Raw genomic sequence first — 22,361 nt, forward strand, 5'->3', positions numbered from 1 at the left:
ATTCCTCCATCATTCCATGTCTCCCCTCTTATTTATTTTCTTATTCTTCTTTCTCCACACAGTCTGCAAGTCTCTCCCTTTCCTCTTTTATTATTCAATTTCTTGATAGTCCACTTCCTTCCTTTGTTTAATGCCGTGTTGCACTCTGTCTTTTCTCTATTCTTTTCTGCCCATTTTGTTTGAAATTAATCCTACAACAAAATTAACTGTACATTAACACAAGGTAAGGTAAAATGCCACAATTTTAACACAAAAACATCCAAAGACTTTAGAAATGAATGGTATAAATGCATGAAATATATGAGTGATCAAATACCCCCAAACTTACATTTTTGCTAGTCCTCTAGCAAAACAAAGAAAACATGAAAAAGTACTAACATGAAAAACATTAGTTTCCCCCTATGTGACCCTCATAGAATTTCATTCAAGAAAACAAATCATCAAGAACCATAGCTAGCACCAAACAAACTAATCCAAGTTCATCTTCCTTATTCAAATATTAGCAGTAATCTTTGAATCATCCTTGAAGTGTAGTGTGTGAGATAGCCATGCTAATGCAATTTAAAAAATGTTGCTTTTTTTTTATTTTTTTTAAATCACCATATGCAAACTAGCAACCTTCTCACGGGATATACACTCAATCACACATGTGCTTAGTTTTAATGTGTTTCGCTCAAAAAATCAAATGTGAAATTTCTACCATAAGCTTGCATAAAGATCACTTCTCCACAGTCATAATTGCAAAACTTAAATCAAGAGGACTTTTATTGGATGTAATGAGGTTTAGGGATAGGGTTATTGAAACGATAGAATAGGAAAACACAAGTTCCAAGCTACATTGCAAGCAATTCTTTTCTTTAGATTTATAAGAACTCAAGCTCTCCAGCAATTCTTCTAGCACCTCCAACCACACCCTTAACTGAAACTTGAAAAACTTTTTATTTTCTTTGTATACAATCTTTCTTTTTCTTTTCTTTTTTCTTCTTTTTATTTTTTTATTTTTTTTATTTTTATTTTTATACAAACATGAAATACCCCCACACTTATTCTTTTGCCAAACACCTTCAAAGTACTTCACAAACATTTCTCATAAGACAATCTCACATTGCTCACTAGCTTGATTGGAAAGGGTAAGGAAAAATGTTTCAGGTATAAGGTAGACATATCTGGTGATAAGAAATAAAAGGCTCAACATACACGGCTCAAATTGGCAATCTAATGATATCATTTTTATTTGGGAAACATGGTTATTTGGGCCATAGTGGTAAACCTAATGCCTCTATCATTTCCAAGTTCATGCAATCAATGACAAACATTTCGAAAGATCGTTACGCAAGTTCTAGAGATGTATCTCACATAAGTTCATCACACATGAAAGAATAGGAGTGTATGAAAAATGCACACACTTTCAATCGGCTCAAAAACTCACATAGGATGTATATGGTCACTAAATTCACATATGAAGCTTTAAGTCATACTTTAGTTTCACATTAACAAGGCTATGTGCATTTGGTTTTTCAAAGATGGTCAAACATGTACAAAACTAACAAGAGAATTAGGAATTTCACAAAACACATGTTAACTAAGTTCTTGATGATCATGGTTCAAATTTGATCCAATTATATCATTGGGCCGGGAAACTAACAAAAATCTAATTCAAAACAATAAGGGAAACAAGACAATATTTTTGGATTTTTAAATTTTCCGATTTTTTAAATTTTTTTTTTTAAAAGAAAACAAAACTAATTAAGAAAACAAAAAGCAACAACATGGAAACAAATGAAACTCGTTCGTAGTTGAAGGTACAAAAAAAATTTCAATTTGGTCATTTTTATACTCTTTACCCCCAAACTTAAACTGGACATTGTCCCCAATGTCAGAAAACACTATAATGCAAATAAAAATAAAATAAATAAATAATAAGAAACAAAATAAAGCAATTGGATTGAAAACTTCCCTAGTTTGCAGTAAAACCAAGCGATGACCCCTCCAAGCTAAAATTCTGCAATCAACTTCAAGGGTGGAAATAACCAAAAGTTCCTGCAAAGAAAAGAAATAATTCAGTTAAGTAACGCAAGAAAATGTAAAAAATAAAAAAATAAAAAAATTGAAAATCACGATAAAAGACAATGAATAGAACTAATAAGTGATCATTGGTCGTGCTTGTTGACTTTCCATAGCTTTCCTCTTGAACGGGGTGACACTTAGCTTTTTACTTGCAAGTGATGATTTGATGATATTGTACGGCGAGGCTTTGCTCTTTAGCGAAGGTGCCCTCCAAATGTTGTTGAAGCTTCTCGAGTTCTTGGATTTAACTCGCACTCCTTTTGCTGAGTTCTTCTCTGCTTGATTCTTCTATATGGCAGGCAGGCACAAGGTAGCTTGTGTTGGTTTGATTCTTTCTTCAATCTTTCCAAGTGCCCACCTCTTGCTTTCTTTCTCCTTGTCCCTAGCTGAAGATGAATTGGCAAATTGTCTCCACATGCTTCGAGGTATCATTTTCACTTCCCTTACTTGTCCCCCAAGTAGATGTGGTAGACAAAACAGAAGCATAAGATGATGAAGATGAGTACTCGAGAGCAAGGCTAGGTAATCAATCAGGAAGGGGTTCCAGGCAGTTGGCTCCAGATCGAAAGATTTATACCAAGTGCTGGCTGATTGTTTGCTTTCTCCTTGTCGTAAAACAAAGACAAGGAGAAGGACAGGGAGAAAGCATGATATGAGATACTCTTGCTTTCAACCTTCATGATATGAAATACTTTTGCTTTGGATGGGTTGTTTGCAGAGGTACCCCAAGGAATAAGGAACACAGAGTAACTTGAAAGGTTTCTTTGGGAATACATTCTCGGAGATGAAGAAGTGTTGAGAGGGTGTGCCTTTGCTATGGGAAGGCGAAGGTAGATACTTATAGGACTTTTCTGCACAACCGGAACTATTCTCTCACTCATTGTCGGCAGCCGGTGGATGGATGAATAGTATAAATTACGCGTTTTCTGACAAAGCTGCCCGTAATTTCCGCAAAGCTGCCAGTTGCATGTGACGAGTGACGACACGTCTGGACAAATTGATCTTTTGAAATCCGGGGTTCGGCTCGTGTTTTCTGAGCAAGCCCAGCTTTTGAGAAAGGAAACGCCTCTTTTGAGAAAAGAATCCGGCTTTTGAGAAAGGAGCCCCGACTCTTCGATTTGCGAGATGACGCTTCTTCGATTTCTGAGGAGCGCCTCTTCGATTTCTTCTTTTTATAGAGGCGCTAATTTTGTTCCACAACACACTTGAGCTCCTTCTTGTAAACACTCCCTTCTTGCATTTTTTTTTTTTAATCTTGATCAGTCCGACTCTCTTCTTTCTTCACCACCTCTGAAAAATGTTTGGCCCTTCCGACCGTCGTTTTGACTTGAACCTTGATGAAGGAGCAGCCCCTCCTTTTCCAGACAACATATGGCGCCCGTCCCTCATATCCCCTACTGGTCCTCTCACCGTTGGGGATTCGGTGATGAAAAATGACATGACCGCTGCGGTGGTGGCCCGGAACCTTGTCACCCCCAGAGATAACAGACTGCTCGCTAGACGGTCTGATGAATTGGCGGTTAAGGAGTCTCTGGCTCTTAGCGTGCAGTGTGCGGGTTCTGTGTCCAACATGGCCCAACGCCTATTTGCTCGAACCCGTCACGTTGAATCGTTGGTGGCTAAAATACAGAGTCTCAAAGAGGAGATTAGAGGACTCAAGCATGAAAATAAACAATTGCACAAGCTTGCACACAATTATGCCACAAACATGAAGAGGAAAATTGACCAGCTGCAGGAAAATGATGGTCAGATTTTACTTGATCACCGGAGGTTTGTGGGTTTGTTCCAACCGCATCTGCCTTCGTCTTCTGGGGAGGCACCGCGTAGTGAAGCTCCAACTGATCAACCTTCGAAACCTCCTCCTTCCGTGGCCCCATCAACTGCTGAAGCACCGCCTGACCAATGAATGCTATTAGCTTACACATCATTGTAAAATATTTTTACTTTTATGTTTATTTATATATATATATATATATATATTTTTTTTTAGGTGTGTTTTTTTTTTTTTTTAAATCAATGTAAAATATGTAAATCAATGTAAAAAGACTTTGTTTAACCTTCCCCCACACTTAAACTAAATAACACAAACTCACAGAAATCAACCAAATAACACAACTAACTAAACAAAACAAAATGAAAGCAGTAAAGATAAGGGTGTAAGAATGCAAATCTGATTTGGTTAGCGATTCCAAAGTCTCCCTTCGTTGAATGCTTGGGTTGCCTCCCAAGAAGCGCTTGATTTAACGTCTTTAGCCGGACGAATCTTTCCTTTAAACTCCCCTCGGCTCCAAAGCATGGAATTTATCTTTTAATGGGAGGTGATACTTGAAATGATTCGGCAATGGTTTAAATTCAAGAGTGGGTGCCTGAATCATCAAAATCAGAAACATGTTAGTATAAATTAAAATTGAAATTGGAGAAGATGGCTTACTTTCTTTTTCCGACACAAACTCAATGACAAACACCACATCTTTGAACATTTCCGGGACTTTGAACTGGGCCAGGTTTACTATGATAGTTGTGGCTTGTCCCGTGTCATCAAACTCAACTGCTTTGGGCTTGATTGTCTCATGCACAACCTCTTGGATGTATTCTTGATATGCTTCAACCACTTCATTCTCTTGAATCCCTTTTCTTGGTGTGCAAGGTTCTTTGAACGTTTCAATACCATCGGGAACTTGTTTTGGTGCACCAAGAATTGGGATATCACTTTGCACCTTTGGAAAAGCTTCCACAATGTCTTTTTCACTCTCTTTGATATTTGGAATCAAAAACCTGCAAGGACAAAAGACATTCGGTGGAATAATGTTAGAATGAAGTGAATTTAGAACTTCCTCACCTGAGTTAAATGACATAGGGATTTGAGGAGCTTGCAGCAAGAATTCTTCTAAACTGCCCAGGTCGTCCTCCTCCTCTTCTGCTTGCAGCAGCAATTCATCCATGTTCGGGCTGTGTTTGGATGGTTCTGGGACAGCTTCATCCTTCATGTCACCTTCCAAAGTGATGGCTTCATCGATTTCAACTTCTGCCTTTGAATTTGCAATGTTTGAGTTGGAAAGTTCACTTTGAACTTGAATCTGTGCCATGAATTCCACAATCTGCCCAACTTGCATATCCAATTCGTCCACTCTTTTGACTCGGTCTTGCATCTCCTGGTTTTGATTTTCTACTCCCTGATTCAAAGAGGTGAGTAACTTATTAAGTGTATCATTATTCAAGGACGTACCTGAATTGAATTGGGCTGATTGTTGTGGTGGCTGTGACGGTTCATATGGCCACTGATAGAACTCTTCCGATGGCGGCAATTGTTCTTCTTTTTGTGAACCCTGCGTCAAAGAAATTAGTCCTTCAAGAATTTCATTATAATTCACGGGCATACTTTGATTTGATTGGAATTGTTGTGGGGGATGTTTATAATCTGAATTACCTCTCCAATCTGAATTGCAAGCGTTGGAAAACATGTTGCCCCTTGATTGGTTATGGCCTTGATATCCCCAAACATCTTCATTTGCAGAAAATTGAGGACTTTGATATCCTTGCCCATAGGGCACATCAAGTGTAGGGACACTTGGCATTGTGGTCCGTTCGGCATTATGAGTCAATTGAGCAGTGAGCTGTGCCAATTGAGCTTGAATGGTCGCAAGTGCCATGTCTTGCTCCATTTGTACCTAAAATCAAAGAAAGAAAAATAAATCAAATATCAAAAGTAAAATACACAAACACCAATATAAACATAAACAAAAACAAAAAAAAAGGGATTAGCAAAGTTGCTAATCCCCGGCAACGGCGCCAAAATTTGATGCGTAAAATAAGTTAACACACAAATTTAACCCTCTTTTTGACAATTGTAGTATAGATGTAAGTAGGGTATCGTTCTAGGCCGGGGATTAGGAGGGATTGCTAATCTATTCTAAATTAATTTAAAAATATTAAACAAGACTCAAGGACACAAAACTAGGCTAAAAACTCTAATAACTCGAAACACACTTAGAATGACTCAAAATAATGAAAACAATCAAATTAGACACTAGGAATTGAAATGGACGGAAATTGAATTAAAAGACTAACAACAATGAAAACTAACTAAATAATATAATTTAATAATGGGGGGGGGGTTTGGTTTTGACGAGAAGTAAATTAAACTTAAATAAATTACAGAATTGACAAAAGCATGAAATTAAGGTGAAAGGATAGGTGACGGACTAGCTAGAGGGTTCTTCTCCACACATGACACATATGCAACCTAAATTGATTTTCAGTTGTTCTTTCAATAAATTGTAAATCTCAACGCCCCAAATTAACCGTGAATTGCACTAATTAACGCTCAGTTTTTCCACAAGTTATTGGGTTGGATGATTGCATACGACAACCCAAAACATTCCCTACAAGTTCCCTACATGAATTGCATAATAGAGATACAAGCAAGAATCATTAAGTTCTATGAAAAACATAAGCATTGACGATGCACTCGTTACTATGATTTGCATGAAACTTATGCCAAGAATTTACTTAACGTGATTGTGACTAGCAACCTTCACTACTTGTGAATATAAGTTCATAACGATTAGGTGAAACTCCCTTATATTCTAGCGTCAAATTCATGCATGTAAATTAAGTATGCATTCTTAATCGACATACAAAAATAAGCTATCAATCAAGCAGTTAAGCAATTTAAATCACAACTCAGAAATCACAACTGAAGGTAATCAATTCATATTACAAATATATTCATGGCTTTGAATTAACCTCTAGCCAAAATAAATTTAGTTACACATTATTAAAACAGAAATAAAATATAAGTTTAGAAAGATTTAACCGAGAGAGAAGGCAGCTTGCTACTTCTGTCTGTCCGTGCCTTTTCTCCGTTCTTTCTATTTTCTTCTCACGTCTGACTGCTCTCTGCCCTCACTGCTCTCTGCCTTCCCTGTCAGTTTCTTCCCTGCTCTCTTTATTTTCTGCCTTCCCCCCCAGTCTTCTCTCTCTCTCTGCCCGTGTTATCTGTCCTCACTTCTTTTATTTTTTATTTTTTTATTTATTTTTTTTTATCCTTTCTTTTATTGCTGTCTGCCATTCTTTGCTTTTATCATTTTCTGTTTTTCTTTCCGCCATTCCTTTCTTCTTTCTTTCCTCCACCATTCCTTTCTTTATGTTTCTTTTATTCCTCCATCATTCCATGTCTCCCCTCTTATTTATTTTCTTATTCTTCTTTCTCCACACAGTCCGCAAGTCTCTCCCTTTCCTCTTTTATTATTCAATTTCTTGATAGTCCACTTCCTTCCTTTGTTTAATGCCGTGTTGCACTCTGTCTTTTCTCTATTCTTTTCTGCCCATTTTGTTTGAAATTAATCCTACAACAAAATTAACTGTACATTAACACAAGGTAAGGTAAAATGCCACAATTTTAACACAAAAACATCCAAAGACTTTAGAAATGAATGGTATAAATGCATGAAATATATGAGTGATCATAGTGTCGGTACACTAGAGACACTTTCTGGTTGGAACCGAATAGAGAGTTCATAAATGAACTTTCCCATACAAACAACATTGTTGTAAGCTTCTATATGGCAATATATTTTGCATTCATAATGGAACACACTAAAGTCATTACTTTTAATGTTTCCATCCAAATATCTCTTTAGTCATAATAAAGAGATATCTGTTTATCTCTTCATTCATAATGAAGAAACATCCAATGATGGATTAGATTCATAATCTAGTACATTTATGCTTCCATTACGTTACTCTAATTCTTCCTCGATCTTTGAGGAATTTATCCTTTAGTATTTCTTAAATACTTAAGGACTCACTTGACAGTTGCCATGATTCTAATCCTGGGCTTGCACTGATATCGTCTTGTACCGTTCTAGGTACAACTCATATCAATGTTTTTCATACAATATGAAATACATAAATCACCTTTCTGCGTATGCATAAAGGATTCTATTTACGCATTATTTCTTTGGGAGTCAAAGAGTACGTTCTCATCATATGAGAAACTTCCTATCATATTTTGTCTATATTTAGGGCTTGATATAATCCAATTATATCCTAAAATCTATCAATATAGATTTCCATCCCATGTATATAGACTATGTCTCCCATATACATTCCATCTTCATATAATGTTTTAAAGTCATAACTTTAACGAAGAAGTATTCTTTTCATTTCCAAAATTAATATATCATATATATTTAAATTTTAGGAACATGATTAACTCCCACTAATCTTTTGTAAACCTAGTAAACAAAAGATTCATTTACATCTTTATGAGAAATCAAACGATTTGATCTTTCTCTCATAAGACCCTTATAGCTCCCACTAGCTTGCTAAGATCCATGATGGATGGATCTCTACAACTTACATGTCTTGTGATTCATAGTTTTAGACATATATTATCAAGACTATCTTAATAATGTTTTCGGAAACCCATATTATGTCCAAACATTGAATCACCATTTAGTTGTAGCTAGCAATCTTCAAATTAATTGAAACCAAGACTACGTTAAAGATGGTTTCTTCCAAGTCAACCAATCTCTTTAATTATAGTCACCTTAAGCTACCAATTAGCTATGGAGGTTTCATTATTTCGGGTCAAATGGTACTTTACCATTTCCTTGAGTATATATCGTTTATACACTCAATGTAGTCATAAGGATTTTCATTCTTATTTCTTTCGAATTAAGAGGTGCAACTCTATGACATAGTCATAAAGTTCAAACCATTCAACTGAGACAGTTTATAAATCCTTCTCGACTACCTTAGAGCTTGTGGTATAGGAACTAGGTTGTTATATTTGTTGATTACTATCTTGTCTCTCAAAGAACCCATTCTTTGAGTTCTATCTCTCGTTCATTTGCTCTATCTTAGGCAAATCCTGGTGTAGGATTACAATGAACTACCCAACAAACAACATTTGTTAGTTGGTTTATAGAAGTGAAATCCAAATGTTAATTTAAGGATACCCACAAGATAATTCTCAAAAATATTGCTTATTAGCACACAACCCCAAATCTTAACATGATTAAGATTTGTCTTTCTTTCCAACTACATCTTATGGAGTCATGAAAATTTTGGAAGATCTTCTAATTGACAATCATATTGTCTTAGAAGCATATATCCTATATATGGGTAATTGATAACATCCAACGAACTAAATCTTATTCAAGTTCGTTCTTCTCCTAATGGAGAAATCCATTATCTTTTGATGCTTCTTCCCTTGATATTTTTCAAGGAAACTGTTCTAAAGTGTTATCTTTCCTTGGATCAAATCTAAGGAGGCAAATACTTTAGACGTCTTACTCATCAACTTACATTTCTTGAATTCTTTGAAACCTTTTGCAAAGTATTCGGACTTGTGTTTATTCAAAATAAACTATAGTCAAACCGAGAGTGATCTTCGGTGAATGTCATACAACATGAGTAGTATTATGTTGTGGACAAGTGCCACTAACATCTAAGTGAATTAACCTCAACAACTTTGTGATTCTTTCTTCTTTCCAAAAGAATAAAGATTCGAACATTTCGCCTCTATACAATTTTAATAAGAAGGTGTTGGATCTGGATCTAACGATCCAAAGCATCCATCTATGACCAACTCGTATTTTATGTTTTAGAGGTATCACAACTCAGTTGGGATTAGTCACTATCTTGCAACCTTTTGGGTTTTAAGCATCATTATATTCTAAACAGTTAACACTACCATATCATCTCTACTATAGAGACAATCAATTAGATTACTATAATCCAATCATTGACTAATAAAGAACAATGTTTTGTTAAATAAAACATTCATCCATCTCTACTATAGTGACGGAATTAAGTTCCTTAAAATTGGAATGTAAAGACAATCTTTGGTTTTTCCAATTTCTTTGGTAGTTCATATGAGGAAGTAATTACTATCTGCTTTCGCAGAGATCTTTATTTTATTCACGTTCCGAATGTGAAGCACCTTTTTCTTCTCTCATATATCTTCTACTTCTTATTAGTCACACTTTTACAACGATTGTAAAACATAGTTACTAATACGGAATCAAGCATTCAAGTAGAAGAACCAACTGTTTTGAACTATTCAAGAACAATTTACAACACCTTCGAAAGGTGTGTTCTTGACACTTGCAAGACATTTCTTGCAAATACCCCTTCCAATGTCCATCCTTTCATAAAGAAAGTTTGTTCCCTTGGAGTTTATTTTGCTTTCTTCATTTGACTTCTCCTTTTGACTACAATAGTCATGGTCCCTAAACTCCCACTATCTCTCTTGAAACTTATTTCAATTGTGTTATACACATCAAACATTTTGGAGAGTGTGTGGTTATTGTTCACTATATAGTTTACAATAAACTTAGTGAACCATTTGGATAGGGACACAAAGGTGAAGTCCTTGCCTAGTTTCCGTTTCTAGAAGTGGTTTAACACTTCAACACTCAATGATTCAAAATCATCATAAGTCCATGTTGATGGACTATTTTTGTCAACCAACCATTATGTTCTAAACATAATTACAAACTTTCAAGAGTTGTTCAAGGCAACCCTCATTTCTTCATACAACAATTTGTAAGTGAAGAATCATGGCACATAAAGTGTCCATGCCCTTGTGCTTTCTTCTCAAGTTCTTTGTTCATTTAACAAAGAAACAAGCACTAGTGTTTGCATTAGCTAAGGGTTGTTCAAAACAACTCTTATTTCTTCATACAACGATTTGTAAGTGAAGAACTATGACATTAAAAGTGTTGTCCTATTTATGATAGACTTATCTAACATGTTCTTCCAATGATACATTATCAATAGGAAGATTGTGAGGATTAGACTACTTAGGTAAATATACAATCCATTTAAGACAATCTTTGGGATTGAGGTACCAAGTCCGGAAACTAAAGCATTTGGCTTTTCTTCGTCAAGTTTTGGATAGCGTTTGCAAATATATTGGTAAACAAATACATAACTAATATAAATTGATTGATTTTAAGCCATTTGATCCGGGTCTTTAAATCAAATAGCACCACCCACTATTTTTGGCAAATTCCATATCCCTCATCTGAATTCGAGAGTTTTGGAGGAAACTCTTAGTAGGGTATGGGAGACTCACTACTACCAAGCCCACCTCACAATGATATGATATTGGCTAGCATTAATAATAATGAGAGAGTACGCTTACTCATTTGCATCTCTTGCAAGTACCCATCTTATTTGGCCTCTAGAGAATGTAACCTCACAATGATATGAAGTTGGCTCCATTGCACTTAGTTAAGTCATTCCCACCATGCAAATTCGGGTAGGGGTTCAAGAACAACCTCACAATGATATGATATTGATCATTCTCGTTGCCTACCTTTCACAACATCAAGTATGCATATAGACTCCTCCTGAGTGTAAGCACGCACTTTGTACTCCCCCATGATAGGGTGAAGCCGGTGTACGAGTCACAAACGATCGGAGCCTACCACGGTGGAAGGCCACGAAAGAGTGTTCAAAGCACTCTCACGCTTCTCAACTTAATAATGGTTTGGTTGAGGGTTTTTAGGTCTCATCACATATAAATATTCATTTTAATCTTTATTAAAACAATTTTGGTCCTATTACAACTATTGGTCCATTTGATTGAATTTAGTTGTATATAATACTCCCACTATGCTTATAAAACGGTTTTTAAAGCAAGAGTATATGATACTACTAACATAAACTTTGCATTCATTTGATGGACTATATAGTTGCCTTAGGGCCTTAGGATGACTATGAACCTTTTAATTAGATCCAACACGAGCCTTGTGTTGAATCTCGGTCTAGGGATGGTGATTGATTTTAGTTACGCGGTTAATCACATTAAGGCGTGTTGTCTTATTGGGCCTTGGACCCAACTACTCCAATTTCATGCATATCAAATAAAACAAGAAAAGGAGTACTTCAAAGTAAAGAAGAGCTTATGCTCTTTTACAACATTTGATCAATACAAATTACTTTAAAATAAAGAAGAGCTTATGCTCTTTTACAACATTTGATCATATCAAATTACAACCAAAATCTAATCTACACATTCCCATGGTTCAAACAAATTTGAAACGGCCTTTCACATAGCTCAATTATCGTAGGCTTAGGTTCATAATCACCCTTTAATTAATTAACACTTTAACTAATTAAATTGAATGCAACATTTTCATTTGGTTTTTGTATCCATAAAATTGATTTAAATGGAGCTAAATGAAATGAAAATCCAATTCTCATTTAAAGAGACAAAACAATTTTGTTCTCAACTTAATTTGGGCCAAAATGCAATAACCTCAACTTTTGGGCTATATTGCAAAAACATAAACTTTTGGGGTCACTTTGTAAAAACAAAAAAGTCCATTATTTCATGTAATTACAACTAGAACCCAAAAATTTCAACAAATCCAAAACTTCATTAAAGGAGCAAAACAATTTGTCCTTTAGCGTTTTTGGACCTAAACGTAAAAACGTAAACTTTTGGGCCAAAGTGCAAATACACAAAAGTATCAAAACTTTATGTAATTGCATAAAAGCCCCAAAAGTACTCCCATTGAGGGAGTGGCCGGTTTTGGAGAGGTGAAAGGAGTGATGTGTGTGTTGATTGGTAAGTTTGACATAAAGCATGCAAGTGGTGCAAGTGGTTGTGTGAAAGGGAATTAATCATTACACACCCACCAATAATTCCATCACCTTTCTAAACAAATATCTAATACATTTAAACATATGAAAAACATAAAACATAAACTTTATGAAATAAATCAAAACTTTGAATCAAAACACCAAACTTTTTGTTCTTGGCAAAAATGTCAAGAACAATGAAGAACACTCATGAAAAACTCAAAAAAATTCCATGAACATTTTTCACCCAAAAACATCCCAAACCCATTCAAACTTAAGGGAAATAACATATAACCAAACTACGGTACATAGGGGTTCCAAAAGTCACTTGAAAACACTTTTAACAAGTCAAACATGAACCCAAAAATCCACCCTTTGGATTTGGCCGAATTTTCCCAAAAACATGGCACCAAATTTTAGCTCCAATATTCATGCTCATATGAACTACATCTACAACATTTGAGATGGCAAATTTTCTAACAAAATTTACATTCAAAGAAACAAGAATAAAGCTTGTAACATATTACAACTTTTAAATCAAAGACTATAAACTACAAAACCCAAAAGGATTCACCAACTACTAGACCTAGGCTCTGATACCACTTGAAGGAAATTTTGTGAAAAACATGTTCATTTGAGCAACATCTATAGCATGCAATTAACAATTAAAAGGCGGAATCATGCTTGCATGCACTCAAAAACAAAACATTAACCATGAAATTCAAAGCCTAGTAGATTGGTGAACCTTGACTCAACTTAAAACAACATTTGTTAGTTGAGAAATTATACCTTTGTAGATTCCTCTTTGCATAAGCAAAGGCTAATCACCCAAAGAGAGGGCCTTCATTCCTTGCATCTTAGATCTATGGATTTGGATGGATGAAATGGTTCTCCAAGTTCCCAAAATTGAGAACCTCTAAGTCTCTTCACCAAGGTTAGATTGGAGAAGAAATGAGTGACCTTGGAGTAGTAGGATTGCTAGCTAAACCCTCCAAGGAGGCCGGCCACTTTAGAGAGAAAGGAGAGCTTATGTTCTCATCCTTTCCCCAAAAGAAAACCCTAAATGAATTTTGGCTATAAAGTCATATTTATACCTTAATTCATTGGAGTGGCAAACTTGTAAATAAGTCCAAAACTCACTCCATCTCTAAATGGCCGGCCTTAGGGTATTATTGGGCTAATTGGGCCTTTGTGAATCATTATTCATTAAGTTGTCATACAACTTAAGTCAATGGGCTTGACGTTCAAAGCCCATTGGGCCTTAAGGTCCAAAACTATCCCGAGGTCTTTAACGAACTTATTCGTTTGATTAATTAACATATTAATTAATCCTTGCCATAAATAATTAAACCATTTAATTATTAGGAAAACTAATGAAAAGGGCTTGAAAACTTTGAGTTTTAATGATAAGGACAAAATAAAGGGTAAAATGAATAGTACCAGGATTGACTTTTTAGTGTAAAAATATGGTTTTTCGTTAAAGTGAACAGTACCAGGTGCTTTTCGTTAAAGTTCCCTTAATTATTCTTACTCATCTCCATTGTTTCTTCAATCTCCACCTTACATGGTGTACGATCCATTAGGTTCCTTTTAGCAAGGCAGTGGGCGATTAAAACCATTTCAAATCGATTGTGAATTGAAACTTACTTTCAATTCTCCCTTTAGTGATTATACACGTTTAGGGCTTCCACAAACCATGAGTGACACCTAGCAGCATATCATTGATAAGAGCATATTTATGCGACTTAGTTGGCTTGTTCTTGTGCATTTATGTCGTGTTTCCTTAGTTATTTTAATGTTTAAAGTCATTTTCGTGTGTTTTCAGATTTTATGGACAAAGTAGGCAAGAAGATGCATTTTGGAGCATTTTGGAGCAAAATGGAGCTTGGAATGCATGTCACATATTTGGGCCAAAGTGGATGGACGAATTTGAGAACTAAAGAGGCCAAGAATGTGAAGAATTATGGTCCAAAAGATGAAGAACTCAGCCCAAAAATTTGTCACCCCAACTTGCCTTCATTGCCATGCAAAACAACATAGAATTCCCTTTGGATTCCCATGCCATGCTTGATCACTCTTGTCCCCTACATAATTTCTGATTTCATGCTTCAATTCATTTAATTATTACACTTAATTGCTTGATACCTCTTGTTCCCTTCACCCACAAAATTTTATACAACTTTCACAACCATAACATGCACCAATTGATGCTCCATCATTCACATTTGGAATCCCATGCCTTGTGTACCACATGTTGCTGCACCTTTGACCCATTTATTGACACATTTTCACCTCCCTTTTCATCTCTATGCAATGTACACAATCATTCATGCCCCCTAGCTACAAGACCACTCCATTTTACCCTTCACACTTTGCATCATCACTTCATTTTCACCCTTGGACCATTGCACACCACATACACTCTTTGCCATGCATTCTCCCTAGCCTAACCTGATTCTCTAAGGTTTTTGGGGCCTATATATACATGTTTACACCCCTTGGCAAAGGGTTCACACTCTCATATTCACCATTCATCACAGAAATTCGTCCATACTCACCCTAGGTAGCAAAACACCCCAAAAACACCATTCTAGTGCCTAGAAAACATAACAGCCACTCCACCTTCTTCCACCCTCTTTGCCTAGTTCTCCACCACCCTCCAAACATCAAACACTCCTCCACACTCACCCTAAACCTTCCCATCCATTCTACATCATAAAACTACCCAAAAAAACTGTCCACAAAGCAATCTGCCGCAAGCAAGGGAAAGGAGAATTCTTGGATGCACTTGTTGCCAAGTTGGAGCATTTTAGGTGTTTTCTTTCCTTTGATTTTAATGTCTAATTTTATGTATCTTTGCTTTGTGAGTATGAGGAACTAAACCCCTCTTAGTTAGGGGGTGATTCGAAACTATGTTCATACTTGCAATATGATTTGATTACATCCAGTTGTGATTCATAAGTTGTGAATTCAATTTACTTATCCGATCGTATAAAAAATGATTTGTGTATGTTGGTTGAGAGTGCACGCTTAATTTTCATGCATGAATTTAACGCTAGAATATAAGGGAGTTTCACCTAATCGTTATGAACTTATATTCACAAGTAGTGAAGGTTGCTAGTCACAATCACGTTAAGTAAATTCTTGGCATAAGTTTCATGCAAATCATAGTAACGAGTGCCTCGTCAATGCTTATGTTTTTCATAGAACTTAATGATTCTTGCTTGTATCTCTATTATGCAATTCATGTAGGGAACTTGTAGGGAATGTTTTGGGTTGTCGTATGCAATCATCCAATCCAATAACTTGTGGAAAAACTGAGGGTTAATTAGTGCAATTCACGGTTAATTTGGGGCTTTGAGTATTCATAGCTTATCGAAAAGCAACTGGAAATCGTTTTGTATGCAAGTGTGACATGTGTGGAGAAGAACCTCCTAGCTAGCCTTCCATCCATAAGTTTCATTCAAATTCATTTTACAATCTGTTTTGATTCACTTAAATTTGTCTAAGAATTTGTTTACTTTGTTCTTGTCTTAATTTAATTATTTTCGTCCAAAATCAACCCCATCTTATTTCTTTGAGTCATATTAATTAGAACTTGTCTTAGATTATGTTTTTAAGTGTTTTAGTTCATTAGAAAACCAAAATTCGTCCAAGTTTGTGTTAGAGTCCCAAAACTGCCCAGATTGAGTGTTTAAGGTAGTTTTGAGTGTTTAGGGGCTGTTTTGAGTCTTTTGGTTTGTTTTAGTGTTTTAAAGTATAGTTTTGCATTCTTTGAGTCTAGTTAGTGTTTTAAACTTTGTTTTTACGTTTTCAAGTCAGTTTCCAAGTGATTTAGCAATCCCTCCTAATCCCCGGCCTAGAACGATCCCTACTTACATACTTTACTACAATTGATAAAAAGAGGGTTTAATTTGTGTGCTTATATATTTCGCATCAATCATGGTTACCCAAGCTAATCAGAAGAGGTGGAGAGCCTATTCAGTTTAGGATTACAAATGCAATATGGTCTTTCTCTAATACAATACTCTTGACCACATTGTTTGGTTTGATAGTTTGTTCATGTCTACTATCCAATGTGATTCGTGTGCTTATATGATTACCTTGAATGTGATTTGGAACGACTTCCTAAATCTCATTCATACTCTGGCCAGAGATTCTTAATCATATCATAGAGTATTCTCCCCCAAACGGTTTGAAGGTTAGAGATCCCTTGTTGCGCATTCACTTGCCTCCATGGCTAAGTGGCTTAACCCCGACGATGCCATGGACACCCGCGGATGGGGTGACTTTGACATAAACAAAGATCAAGTATGAGTTCTCATGTGACATGAGTATGAGAACTCTTCGTTGACCGTGTTCAGTGAACTCATTCCTTATTGAGCACCTACGTACTTGTCTTGGTGTCAGTCACACCAATGACTCGAGACCAGTCACTCTCACTAAGAGAAGACATAGCACATACTGATCTTAACGGACTGTCAATGCCCAATTGGCAATCCTATGATCAGGAACGTTTAGGATATGTATACGAAAGAGAATGGTCTCATGAATCTAACTTCTTTAAATTACATTCTCCTAATTACATATTCCTTGGACTTATCGTTTAAGCATATAACATTTATATAAGACGGCTTAAACAATAATCTTTGCCCTTGATATTAAACTAGATTAGTTTAACATGTGAAATGTCCGTAAAGTATCATCATATGATTGGTTTTAGGGCACATTACCAACAGGTTTATGCCTTTCCCATTCCACCGACCTCGCTTATGGCCATTTACAGAAATGTAGAGCAAGTCAAGGGGAATAACTTTTATACCTGGGCTGAAGTCCAATTCGGCCGAAAAACACCTATAATTGCCCACAAACCGCTGGAAACCCTTAATTTTGGGTGTTCTTGATTCGACTCCAAAACAGCTCTGATGCCCCAACCAATGCTTGGGCCTTGCTCTTGGGGTTGAGGGAAGTCTATTGGTGGTGGGGATCGATGGTAATCGTTGTCAAAATCACCAGAAAATGGTGAAACCCACCGAACAAACCGGAACTTTGTGTCTTCAAATTTTAAAATTGGGTTAGAAATTTAGAAATATAGTCCACAGGGACGTTGGGCTCATCGAGATCTTTCCATGGACACCAATATCACCTAAAACGGAGGTTGGATGAGGAAGATAAGGCCGAGTCAAAATTGATGGTTCAAAGGTCGAAAATGACCCGTCTCCTTCCTCCTTTCCCTCATTTCCCTTTTTTCTCCCCTTCCTGATTGGCTATCCCCCTCATTTTCTCTCCCGCACTCTCATTTCCTCTCTGTCCTTTGCTGCCATCTGGTAGCTTTTAGAGTGTTTGTTTTTTCCTTTCTTCTTTCTTCTCTCATTTACTTCTTTTCTAATTGGTCCCTTCCCAAGGTAATGGGAACCCCTAAAATATTAAATTCCTATTTTATTTAAGAAACTTCTAACGTCCATAACTTCTCCTTCCATGTCTCAATTCGCGAACAACCGTCGCCTACGCGCTCGTGGTGTCGAGCTCAATTCGAAAACATTAAGAGTGACACCTGAAGGTCTACGGATTTTAAATAATTAGTTTCCAAACTTCAAACTTCGTAACTAGTTTAGTTAAAATCTAATTTCAAATAAATTAATATAAATTCTGGAAACAAAACTTTAAAATTTCTCAATTCAATTTTTTTCATAACCATAATCGATTATTTTCAATTTTCTCCACATATTCATATATTTAAATGTTCAAGGTATTATAGCTGACTTCACATCTAACTGGTACAATTTCCAGCTCTTTTGTGCAACCAATGCTATTAGAGTCCTAATAGCATCCAACTTAGCAACAGAAGCATATGTTTCATTGTAATCCAAACCAAGCTTTTGTGCATAGCCCTTTGCAACCAACCTTGCTTTATTTTCCAACACTTAACCATCAAGATTTAGCTTGGTTTTGTAAACCCATTTAACCCTTATGACAGGTTTTTCAGTTGGTCTATCAACAAGCTTCCAGGTACCATTCTTCTCAATCATGAACAACTCATCCTCTATTGCTTTCAACCAAGACTCATCTTTAGCATCTTTAAATTTCTCTGGATCCATGATACACAAATTACACGGAGTCAGTACCCTCATCTAGTTTTCTCCATTTCAATGGTGTATGATCAAATGCTTGAATGTACTTCTCATTCAAACTTGAAATACTTGTAGATTCTCCTGAAGTGAGTGACTTAGACTGAGTTCCAGAGTCCCCAATACTTAGAACCTTTCTAGGTGAAGGTGATGTAGGTGATGCAGGAGACAGCACCACACTTTCATCTCTTTCAGCAATAGTATCACCATAAGCAAATCGTCCAATAATGAGAGAAAGTTGATTTGAATTCTCTTCCCAATTCCAAGAAGCTTCTTCATCAAAGACAATGTCTCTTGACAAGACTAGTTTCTTGGATATTGGATCAAATACCTTATACCCATTTTCACAGGTTGCATATCCCACAAATACTCCTTTGAAACTTTTAGGCTCAAGTTTGTGTCTGTGTTCACTTGAAACATGCATATAGCATAATGCACCAAATATTCTCAAACGAGCAATACCTGGTTTTCTTCCAGAATAAGCTTCAAAAAATGTGATTACTCAAAGCCTTTGTGGGACACTTATTTAGTATATAAACTGATGTATAAACTACTTCTGCCCAGAAATAGTATGGCATCCTCTTCTCATGCAACATGGATTTTGCCATCTCAATCACAGTTATATTCCTTCTCTCCATTAATCCATTTTGTTGTGGTGTATATGCAAGAGTAGCTGTCCTTGTATCCATTCTCTATCACAAGACAAATCAAATTCAGATAACTTGAACTCCCCTCCTCTATCACTTCTCAGGCACTTAACCTTGAATCCACTCTGCAATTTTTCCATAGCTTTGAACTTTCTAAAGGAAGTGAATGCTTCAGATTTGTATCTCAAAAAATAAACCCAAGTAATTTTGGTAATATCATCTATCAAGGGCATGAACTACTTATTTCCAGCAATTGAATCATTTTTCATGGGTCCACATAGATCAACATGAATGAGTTCAAATGGAGTATTAGCTATTTGCACTTGATTCCTTGGAAACTCTTCTCTGTGTTGTTTCCCATATTGATAGCCATCACAGAGACCATTATGATCTTCAAGTTGAGTCAAACCATGCACCATATATTTGTCTCTCAATTGCTTGAGACCACCAAAGTGTAAATGTCTGAGTCTTCAGTGCCAAATCTCAGTGGAATAAGTGACACTAACTTTCAATGCAATTTGATTCTCAGGCAATAGAGTCAGTGGATAACATCTGTTCACTTTCTTTTTTACTTTAATGACAAACAATCTAGTGATGGACCATTAAACACACTGAGCAAGTTTTCTTTTATGCCAGGAAGGTAGATTGCTTCTCTAACTTACTTTCTACCCTTATTTGTTTCAATAACCAAAGATCCCATTCCTACAACATTTACAAGATCTCCAATTGGCATTTGAACCTTGCTTGGAATGTTGGTTCTCACATCAACAAGCAATTCCACATTCCCTATCATATGGTTGCTACAACCACTGTCAATGTACCATTCTCCATTTACTTTAGTCTCAGTAGTTGCATTGTTGGCATAAAACAGATTCCCAATCACTTCCACTTGATTTGCACTATTTGCCTTTTGCACTACCTTTGCTGCAGTACACTCTCTAGCCCAATGCCCAAACTTATCACAATTGAAGCATTTGGGTTTCCCTTTGTGTCTGCACTCACCAAAGTGATACTTAGGACACACCTTGCATTGAGGCTTTGTAACCCTTTGACTCATTGATTGAGATGAATTCACATTCTGATAATTATTCACAGAAGATCTCTGTTGAATCTTTGGTTTTGATTTCCATTTCTTACCCTTGGGATTCCAATTTTTCTGAAATCTGAATGAACCAGAATGAGCACCACTTTTGTTTTGTTCTTTTGGATTTACAGAGGGTAAGGCAAAAGCTCTCTTAGTTGTGTCAATAGTGTGCAAATCGAATGGTTGCTCTTGGCTCTTCAAAATTGCAATAACCTCATGCAATTCTACAGTCTCCAAACATTTTGTATTCTCAATAACCTGGCATATAAGATTATATGGCTTATTAAGACTAATCAAAACCTTCTACACAAGTCTCTCATTAGAAAGAACTTTACCAAAAATTTTCATCTGATTAATCAAATCATTTAGTCTAGTAAGGTATCTAGATAGAGTTTCATCATCATGCATTCTAGCATATTCAAACTCACGTCTAAGATTTTGCAGTTTAACAGACCCCACCTGATCGCCACCATGATACTCTCCATATAACAGATCCCATGCCATCTTCGCTGATTCAACATTTGCAATTTGAGGGAAATTTTGGTTGAAGACTGCATTTTGAATAATTCCAAGAGCCTTTGCATTTTTCATCAACACAACAATCATTTCATCATCTCCCTCATCCTCCGATGATTTTAAGACCTTCTTCTCATTCTTCTTCGAATCAAGAGTTAACACACTTTTCAACCAGATTCCATAACCCATGAGATTTGAAGATCGTCACCATCTTTATTCTCCAGAACTCGCAGTTCTCACTAGAGAAAATTGGAGTTTTCACTTCCGAGCCTCTAGATCCAGACATCTTTGGTCCAAATGAGTTGATTACTCTTCTCATATGGTAACGGAACTCCAGTGATCTTCACCGAGCTTCAAATGAGCTTCAATTCAGCTTAGAGAATTCATAGTTTTACGCCTAGATTCAAATGATTGAACCTGGCTCTGAGGCCATGTTGTGATTCAGTTTAAAATTTGGTATGAGATGAATAATTAGAGAACAAAGAATGGGAAGGATAACCATGGAAGAATTTTTGAAAGGATTCTTGCTCTCTGCACAATCTAGCAGAGCATATTCAATTGCATCTCTCTCTTTACAATTCACACTTACGGTGCTTACATAACCGTTAGAATCCAAGGTGGATTCTCTCTTATTACAAAGCAATCTCAGCCCTTTATCTAGCTAGTTGCGAGGATCATTACACCTGGCATTATTTGCCTTATTACTATATAGTTGCACACTCGGTATTTTAACTCAAGTGAATACACATATTAATAAACAGCTTATTTCCTAATCAACTATAGGCTTACAATTCAACAAGTGCCACAAAGGATAATCCGATTTTGAAACCATAAACATGTTTAAGTAAATACCACATTACAAAACTATACATGTCACAGCCCGTCCCGGAATTTATTTATCGTGGATGTGAAATGATAGAATTACCCTCATCGGTTACTAAGGTACGTGTGACATGCTATTTGAATAAATGCATGCTCTCCTAATTTCTTGGAAAATAAATTATGGGGATTGAAATTGTATGTAATTGTGTGGTTAGGGACTTAGGAGGACATCCACACACATAAAGCAAACTTCTCTCTCTTATCTCGTGTCTCTCTCTTCCCTCTCAGTTCACTTTCTCTCTCTTCCTCTTGAAATCGTACGGACAAGGCACCAAATCCCTCAAATCTCCAAGGATCGACGCCAAAAAGGTGAGTTTCTTCATCCTTACAACCTCCTGAGTTGAATGGTACCATTTTTGGAACTGGAAGCCTTCGATATCATCGTGAAACCATAACCCTGAAAATGTGCACTATTCATGCACATGTGAAATGTTG

The 22,361-nt window shown here is 36.2% G+C and overlaps 1 protein-coding gene across 1 annotated transcript; it reads right to left on the bottom strand.

Annotated features, from left to right (window-relative positions):
* Nucleotides 1-2,001: 2,001 nt before the first annotated feature.
* LOC126583414 (uncharacterized) lies at nucleotides 2,002-5,462 on the bottom strand. Its single transcript, XM_050247762.1, has 2 exons — nucleotides 4,499-5,462; nucleotides 2,002-2,040 (listed from the first exon to the last, which is right to left on the bottom strand). The coding sequence occupies exons 1-2, from the start codon at nucleotides 5,442-5,444 to the stop codon at nucleotides 2,015-2,017; spliced, it is 972 nt and encodes a 323-aa protein (XP_050103719.1). The 5' UTR covers nucleotides 5,445-5,462; the 3' UTR covers nucleotides 2,002-2,014.
* Nucleotides 5,463-22,361: the final 16,899 nt, after the last annotated feature.

The sequence above is a fragment of the Malus sylvestris genome, chromosome 2, assembly GCF_916048215.2.
Source record: "Malus sylvestris chromosome 2, drMalSylv7.2, whole genome shotgun sequence".
NCBI classification, from domain to species: domain Eukaryota; kingdom Viridiplantae; phylum Streptophyta; class Magnoliopsida; order Rosales; family Rosaceae; genus Malus; species Malus sylvestris.

What these genes read in the sequence shown, in the direction of transcription:
- LOC126583414 (XM_050247762.1), bottom strand. Translation starts at nt 5,444, where the DNA reads ATGCCCGTGAATTATAATGAAATTCTTGAAGGACTAATTTCTTTGACG. An exon ending in GTTTGTGTCGGAAAAAGAAA is followed by an intron (nt 2,041 to 4,498) that starts GTAAGCCATCTT and finishes TTTTCTTTGCAG; the next exon opens with GAACTTTTGGTTATTTCCAC.